Source organism: Coturnix japonica, chromosome 28, assembly GCF_001577835.2.
Source record: "Coturnix japonica isolate 7356 chromosome 28, Coturnix japonica 2.1, whole genome shotgun sequence".
In the NCBI taxonomy this organism is placed as follows: domain Eukaryota; kingdom Metazoa; phylum Chordata; class Aves; order Galliformes; family Phasianidae; genus Coturnix; species Coturnix japonica.
This window is the reverse complement of record NC_029543.1, coordinates 1,343,320-1,351,449: the sequence shown is the minus strand read 5'-3', so window position 1 is coordinate 1,351,449 and position 8,130 is coordinate 1,343,320. Positions and strand designations below refer to the sequence as shown.

At 53.0% G+C, this 8,130-nt stretch overlaps 1 protein-coding gene across 3 annotated transcripts; it reads left to right on the top strand.

Moving 5' to 3' along the window:
* The first annotated feature begins 599 nt into the window (after window positions 1-599).
* SCAMP4 (secretory carrier membrane protein 4) lies at window positions 600-7,666 on the top strand. Of its 3 annotated transcripts, none has more exons than XM_015886720.2 (8): window positions 600-657; window positions 1,752-1,811; window positions 1,936-1,981; window positions 3,132-3,260; window positions 4,035-4,191; window positions 4,543-4,644; window positions 4,836-4,953; window positions 5,057-7,666. In XM_015886720.2, exons 3-8 carry the CDS (start codon window positions 1,975-1,977, stop codon window positions 5,231-5,233), a joined length of 690 nt encoding a protein of 229 aa, XP_015742206.1. In that variant the 5' UTR covers window positions 600-657; window positions 1,752-1,811; window positions 1,936-1,974; the 3' UTR covers window positions 5,234-7,666. The 3 variants fall into 3 exon arrangements, with proteins under 3 accessions (XP_015742206.1, XP_015742207.1, XP_015742205.1); XM_015886721.1 differs by having other exon boundaries at window positions 654-706; XM_015886719.1 differs by having other exon boundaries at window positions 654-716.
* The last annotated feature ends 464 nt before the right edge of the window (window positions 7,667-8,130 follow it).

Sequence of the window (8,130 nt, the reverse complement as noted above, 5' to 3'; positions counted from 1 at the left end):
CTCCATGCACGGAGCCCCATTGCTGCATCGGCCCCATAACCGACCCGGACCAGCAGTGCCGGTTCAGTGGGGCGGAGGGACCTCTGCTGGTGTGGGGCTGAAATGATTCCCTTCCTCTTTGTGGTCCCTGACCCAGTGAACCCGAACCACAGTGCTGGGGAACCTGACCCTATAGAACGTGATCTATAGCATCTGACCCTATAGAATCTGACCTACAGCATCTGACCCTATAGAACGTGACCTACAGCATCTGACCCTATAGGACCTGACCTATAGCATCTGACCCTATAGAGCATGACTTACAGCATCTGACCCTATAGAACCTGACCTACAGCATCTGACCCCATAGAGCATGACCTACAGCATCTGACCCTATAGGACCTGATCTATAGCATCTGACCCTATAGAACGTGACATACAGCATCTGACCCTCCGCCCTTCCCATAAGTTTGTCCCTCTCCGCTCCCCGTAGCGCAGTCAGCCGCACAGTCACATGACGTTTAGCTGGGCCACACCGCGGTGCATTGTGGGAGTTGTAGTCCGGAGCGCGGTGTGGCGTCGTGACGGCGCTGCGGTGCGGGACTCTCTTTCCCATCGACCCCCGCGGCGGCGCGGAGGGATACGGGGGGGAGCGGCGGTGAAGGGGCGGGATACGGGGTGAGTGGGGGGCGGCGGGATCCGTGCGCGACGGGGGGACATAGGGAAGGTCCTGGCAGGTTAAAGGACCCCAGAACCAATGGGGGGGGGGGGGCTTAGACAGGTCCTGGCAGGTTAAAGAGCCACATAATGGGTTGGGAAGGTCCTGGCAGGTTAATGGGGGTGGTCGGGGTGGGAAGGGTCCTTGCAGGTTAATGGGGGGTGGTTGGGGTCCTTATGGGTCAATGGTGGGTGGTTGGGATGGGAAGGTCCTTGCAGATCAATGGGGGGTGGTTGGGGTCCTTGCAGGTTAATGGTGGGTGGGTCCTTATGGGTCAATGGTGGAGTGACTGGGGTGGGAGGGTCCTTGCAGGTTAATGGGGGAAAGGTTGGAGTGGGAAGGGTCCTTGCAGGTCAGTGGTGGATGATTAGGATCCTTACAGGACAATGGTGGGTGGTTGGGGTGGGAAGGGTCCTTGCAGGTCAGTGGTAGGTGGTTGGGGTCCTTGCAGGTTAATGGTGGGTGGGTCCTTATGGGTCAATGGTGGGTGGTTGGGGTCCTGGCAGCTCCGTGGGAGGTGGTCGGGGTGGGAAGGGTCCTTGCAGGTTAATGGGGGGTGGTTGGGATAGGAGGGTCCTTGCAGATCAATGGTGGGTGGTTAGGGTCCTTATGGGTCAATGGTGGGTGGTTGGGATGGGAAGGGTCCTTACTGGTCAATGGTGGAGTGATTGGGGTGGTAAGGGTCCTTGCAGGTTAATGGTGGGTGGTTGGGGTGGGAAGGGTCCTTACAGATCAATGGTGGATGATTAGGATCCTTACAGGTCAGTGGGGGGTGGTTGGGTCCTTATGGGTCAATGGTGGAGTGATTGGGATGGGAAGGGTCCTTGCAGGTCAACATCAGATCCCTGTGGTGTTTGGGGTTGATCCTGTCCCTGTTCACTGCCATAGCAATGCAGGGATTCCCCATCTGAGTGCACTGCAAAGGACCCTCCATCCCCTCCCAGGGCTGAACTGTGTCCACTCGATCCATAGGAAACACATTGCAGCCCCCCCCCAACACACACCCCTTCAGAGCAGTGTTTGCTCTGCTATTAACTCTGCTTTGTCCCAGCAGCTCAGCATCCTCTGCAGGGAGCCAAGCACCATCCCGGCCCCAATGCAGCATTGAGACTGAGTGAGTGGCTGCTTTGCTGGGGTTTATTGCACTGGGAGCAATGCTGCAGGTTGCAGCGCTGCTCTTTGTGCTGCTGCCCACGTTGCTGCATCAGCCCTTCTTTGCTTCTGCTTTTCTTTGGTAGATCAGCTGCAATTGTGGCCCAGCAACGCCTTGAAGCACCATGGCAGGTAAGGAGCCCTCATTGCACAGCAGGATGCGTGCAGACCCCATGGCTGCTGTGGCTGGACCCCACGGGTGCAATGCTTTGCAGTGACCCCCAAAGCTGTGTGCCCCACGCCATGTCCTGTGATATAAGGGCTTTAATTCCCCCTCACACCATCCTACCCCTCCTCTCTCACTCTTTAATGCAGCTTAATAGCAGCGAGGTGACTCAACGGCAGCTTTAAAAGCTCTCAGATGCAGCACAGCTCTGGGCACTCCCCATAGGGTTCCATACAACTCCTTGCTCACACAGACAGCGGCTGGAGGAAGGAAACTCTCACACTGACAGCTCAGACATTTCCTCTGCTTCGCCATTTGGAGCCTTTCCCAGCACATTCCTCATCCCTCCCCCCCCCGGTTGGCTCTAATGCTGTTTACTGGGGCGGAAGGAGATTTGAGAGGCAATTAGTCGCAGTGCCCTGCAATCAAACTTTAATCAGCTGTGTTCCCCAAGGTGCAGGGGCTGCATCCAGGCACGACAGCGACAGCCCTGCCTGCAAACTGCCAGCAGCTTTAATGCAGGGGATGGGGGTGTTTAATTAGTTGATATCAAAATGTCATTTGTCCCCAAGATGAGTTTGTCCGTATCGCTTCCTATCAGCTGATTTGTGGTGTCTGAATGCAAAGCTTTGGCTTTTTTTGCTCATTGGTGGGGCTTTGTGTCACCTAAAGACCCATTTTGGAAAGAAAAGGGGTACATCCCTGTGTGTCTTAATAGAATCCTCCCCCGTGCCATGTCTGCACTGAGCTGGTGTATCTGAGTATCAAATCCCACTTAGAGAGATGCTTTCCAAGGGCAAACTTCTTTGGGGCTCCCTTCTTTCATTGGGACCTTCTCCTTTGGGATTCCCATTTTGGGGCCCCTCCTTTGGGGTTCCCACTTTAAGACCCCCTCCTTTGGGACTTCATCTCTGTGACTGTCTTCTTTGGGGTTCCCTCTTTGAGATTCCCATTTTGAGACCCCCCCCCCCTCCTTTGGGATTCCACCTTTGGGACACCCATTTTAAAGAGGTTTTTTCCTTATCCTGGGGGTCTGATACATGTTGGGAAGGTGCAGATGTCCCACTTAGAAGAATATCTCAGCGTTCAGCTCATCTGTTGTGTTCTGTGTTGTAGAAAAGGTGAATAACTTCCCACCGCTCCCCAAGTTCATCCCCCTGAAGCCCTGCTTCTACCAGAACTTTGCGGATGAGATCCCCATCGATTATCAGTCCCTGGTGAAGAGGATCTACCACGTCTGGATCTGTACGTTGGATAAGGAAGCTGCCCTGGTTGTGGGGGTGTGGTTGAGTTGGAAGGGGGGCACTGAAAGACATTCCAGTCCCATTCCTGCCCTGAGCAGGGATAAGGTCCCTTCAACCCCAACCGTTTCTATAGTCTCATGGCTCTAAGGATGACTTGTAAGGACTCTTCTACCTCCATCACTCCATGGTCAGCCTGTAAGGACCCTTAGAACCGAACCACTCCACTGTTGATCTGTATGAACCCTTCCAACCCAACTATGCCATGTTTGACTTGGAAGGACCCTCCCACCCCAACCACACCACGGTTGATCTCTAAGGACCCTCCCATCCCAACCACTCAGTGGTTCAGTGGGTGATCACTGAGGTCACAGAATCTTATGATGAACCCATCATATGGGCTGGAATGGAGCTTTAAGGGTTGTCTGATCCTACTCCTGCACTGAGCAGGGACCCCCGCAGCTCCACTGGGTGCTCAGAGCCCCATCTCCAGACCTCAGGTGTCTCCAGGGATGGAGACTTGCATTAATTGACCTCGTTCCTGTAACCATCCCTTGGCAGCCCCACAAGGGATGATCCTCATCTCCCTGCTCAGTGCATCCCCTGCAGGTGACTGTCCCTGCTGCCCCACAGCTCACAGCACAAAGCTGTTCCCCCTCGGGGTGGCTGCAAGTTTCCCACGTAGCACAGACCCTCCCTGTTATTATCCCAGGTGTCTGACTGTCCTGTGATGTGATACAACACCAGTTCATGCTCTTTTCCTGTGCTCTCATTGCAGTTTACTGCATCACGCTGGTCGTGAACATCATTGCCTGCCTGGCGTGGTGGATTGGAGGTGGCTACGGTGTCAACTTTGGCTTGGCCATCCTCTGGCTGATCCTCTTCAGCCCCTGCAGCTACGTCTGCTGGTTCCGACCAGTGTACAAAGCATTTCGGTACGTGGGAACCCAGCAGGGTTCGCTTTCTTCTTCCTTTGGGAGAGAGATTAATCAGAGGATGGCTCAGGTTGGAAGGGAGATCATCCCATGATAAGACAAGGGGAGACGAGTTTGGATTAAGAAAGGGGAGATTTAGGCTGGATATAAGGAAATTCAGTACAATATGGGTGGTGAGGCACTGGCACAGGCTGCCCACAGGGGTGGTGGATGCATATTTGATCACCTAAAGACCCCACTCCAGCTCAAAGTTTGAGCTCTGAGTCCTAACCTGTGCCTGAACCCACTCCAGCTCAAGGTTTGAGCTCAGTCTGAACTCCTTGTCCCCCTGACGTCTCTGTTCCCTCGCAGGTCAGACAGCTCCTTTAATTTCATGACCTTCTTCTTCGTCTTTGGTGCTCAGTTCGTCCTCACCGTCCTGCAGGCCGTGGGTTTCTCTGGATGGGGAGCATGGTAAGGACAGCCTCCTCCTTGGGGCCTATCCACAGCCTGCAGGGGGACAGTGGGAGTGTTGGCAAGCCAGCTCTGGGGTCTTAAAGAGTGACCATCTGAGCAGCACTGAGCTCTGCACTGTCCTTGCTCTGTTGGTTTGCAGGAGCCATAGAGCTGCTCTAACTCTGTGTTCCCCTTTCCCTTCCCTGCAGTGGTTGGTTGGCTGCCATCACGTTCTTCAGCACCAATGTGGCAGCTGCTGTGTTCATGCTGTTCCCTGCCATTATGTTCACCGTGTCGGCGGTGGGGATGCTCATCTGCATTCTGAGGGTAAAGATCTTCATGTTTCGCTGTGCCGTGCAGTGTCTGTTGTGCTTGTGGCACCCACTTAATGGCACCACACATTAATTGGGGCCTTTTGCCCATCCTTTAGGTGCACAAAATCTACCGAGGGGCTGGAGGAAGCTTCCAGAAGGCTCAGGATGAATGGCACAGCGGCGCATGGAGGAACCCCCCCAGCAGAGAGGCCCAATACAACAACTTTGCAGGGAACAGCCTGCCCGAATACCCCACGGTGCCCAACTACCCCTCTGGAAACCAATGGCCTTAGGCAGCCCCGGGCTGCGCTCTGCCTGGATTCTCTCCTTTTATTCTTTTTTGGCTCCTTTTATCGTTATCTGAAAAGATCATTTGCATTCCCCTCCGTTTGCTCCGCTCCTCGTGGGGGTTTTTTTTTAGTTGTTCTGGTTATTTTTTGGTCTCCTCGTTGCTGCAGAAGATGTGTGCTGTCTGCTATGGCGAGCTGAGAGCTCCGTAAGGCCGGATCACAACATCTGAAGGTCTTTTCTCCCTTGTGCTGCTCATTGCAGACTGAGGAACCCACTGCTCACTGCCCTTTGCTCGAGGGCTCCTTGTGATTGTGGCTGAGCTCCCTGCAATGTGAGCACTGCCGGCGTTGCTCTCCTGCTTCCCCGCACACTGGAACAACCTCAATGTGAGCACGAATACCAACCGGTGTCGGCTCTTTCCTGGATGAATAATCTGGAAGTTTTCACTCCATCTCACACCTGATTTCTTTGGTACTGCTGGTCTGAAGGTGCCCGTGCAATGTGCAGCCTCATCTGCTGAAGATTCCTTTGTAAGGCAGCGCTCGCTGTGGGTGAGTCTTGCTCAGAGGTGAAGAAGAGTCCCCATTTCCATGGCTAGAACCGCTCGTAGGATCTAAGTCCTGCTTTCCCTGCTCCTAAAAGCTTTAGCTGAATCTTTGTGCTGCAGAGGTGCAGATTCATCTCATTTTGTTAACGAGTGCTCACAGGAAGCCCACTGGAAGATACTGGTGTTGGGCTTTGAGCCTGGGGATGCTCGCCCTCTTATAAGCAGTCAGTGTGAGGTCTCTGTGCCATCCCAGTCCCACACCAGGATTTCCATGCTGACCCTATGCGTGCCTGTCTGACATCCCTTGTCCTGTGTTCTGGGTTCCAGCTGCGTTATCTCAGCACTGAGTCCCAGGATGGTTTGGGAACAATTCCATTGCAACGGATAGATTTAATTCTGCTTTCTATCAATGTTAGTTCAAATCCAGCACCATCGTGATGCTCCTTCCAGGTACGAGCAGAGCTTCTTGCCTTTCCCCAGGAATCAGCAAAAGAGGATAAAGCTGTCAGGAGGGATCGTAACCCTGAGAGCTGGCACTGATCTCATCACCCACCTTCATCTCGTGCACGTCCAGCAGGACGGCCAGAGCCTGAGCCATCCCATTCCCTGTGTCCTACCCAAGCAGCAAAGGCTGTGCTTTCCCCTTTCCCCCAGCACCCTGCAGGAACTCTCTCTGTCTTGGAGAGCAGTTCCCAATATTCTGAAGGGAGTGAGCGTGGAGCATCTTCAGCTCTGACAGCTGGTCCTGTGCAGGGCCCCGTGTGCCAGGCATGGAGGTTTGGGTTGACCCCACGGCCTGCCCAGCTCTAGGGGATGCAATAGTTGCTGCAGCATGAGTCACTCCATGTTCACACTAAGTAACTGGAAAGCAAACCTGGTTCCTGGACAGGGCCAGCCCCAGCTGGGAGGAACTGATTTGCAAGTGATCTTTTGAAAACCGTTTCTACATGTGCCTTAACTAATGATGTTAGTTCATGAAGGAGAAATCTTTATTCCCCTTTCCCTTCTGCAAAACTTCCCCCTTCGCTCCATTAACTTTTCCCATGTCATTCCGTACAGCTTGGAGTATGCACAACACCTTTGTTGTTAGGGCCAAAGCAACAGCAAACATCAGTGGGAGGGCAGAGCCTCCTCTGACCTTGGTTTACGAGCAGCACTGACCCCAGCAGCAGCAGCAGCCCGGGGATATTTCATGTGCTGAACACAAGGGTGTTTTCTTCTTGCAAGTGTGCAATGTGTTTGTAACTACAAATGCTTGAAGCCTTTATAATAGAATAATACCTGGCTGCGTTGCCAAGCTTTTAGGTGCCTTTGTCATGTGTCAAGTGTGATTTTAAGCGTTCCACGTCGCTTTGCCATCGGAGAGTGATAAAAGAACCGTGAGGAGAAGCATTGCCAAGAGACTCTGCACTTCTCTTTTGCCCTTTGGGGAACCTGGGGGTCTTTGGGAGCGTCCATCCTCGCATTTCCAACCTGCTCCATGCAGAGAAGGGGATAATTCAGAGCTTCAAACCGAACTGGTTGGAGGCAGACACCAATATCACAACTGTGATTGCTAAACCATGAGCAAACACTGCCGGAGGTTTCTAAAGAGCTTAAGTGAAGCTGCGTGGATGGGAGCTGCCATCTCAAAGCACATTTTCCCCCCATTTTCCATCCTTTTCAATGCCAGAGTTCCAGCAAGTCAACTCAGTGCTGCCTGAACTGCCTTGGCTTCATTCTTCGTGCTCCTCTATGGTTATTTTAATGTTTACATTCAATCTCCTCACACCATTAACCCAGACCTGGTTCCGCTCGTGTCCACGTGCGATGTTTTGTGTGTGTGTATCACTTGCAGGGCTCTGCTTTGTGTTTGGATCACAAGACAATAATAAAAAGGTGACAAGAACCAAATGTGTCCGAGCCGTGTCTGTTCAACCCCCAGCTGCGTCCCACCATCTCCCACCCCCCTTTAAAAGTAACTACACGCTTATGGATGAAACCCACCCCCTTATTGGGGACCATAATGTTACCGCTATGGTCCAGCTTAGAAATGGAGGTGTTAAATGGGGTGAAACTGGACCCATTCAAACAGCACAGCCCATAGTGGGTCCCTGCCTTGTCTGCTTTGCTGTATGGATGGATATCACCATCCCTGGGGCTGAATAACACCCAGCTGAGCTTCATCCCTTCAGCTCAGCACTGGGTCTATTTAATCTCTATTTAAAGGAGCCATAGGAGCCATTTCCATCACAGATTATTAATCCAATATCAGCTCATCTCAATCCCTGCCTCCATTCAGAGCCCCCCCAGCAGCCATCACCATCTCTATGATGGATGTCAGGCCCAATTCTCCCTCAGCTCAATGGGAAT

Coding starts and splice junctions, on each gene's coding strand:
- SCAMP4 (XM_015886720.2), top strand. Junction 4,645..4,835: donor TTCTCTGGATGGGGAGCATG/GTAAGGACAGCC, acceptor CCTTCCCTGCAG/TGGTTGGTTGGCTGCCATCA. Junction 4,954..5,056: donor TGCTCATCTGCATTCTGAGG/GTAAAGATCTTC, acceptor CCCATCCTTTAG/GTGCACAAAATCTACCGAGG.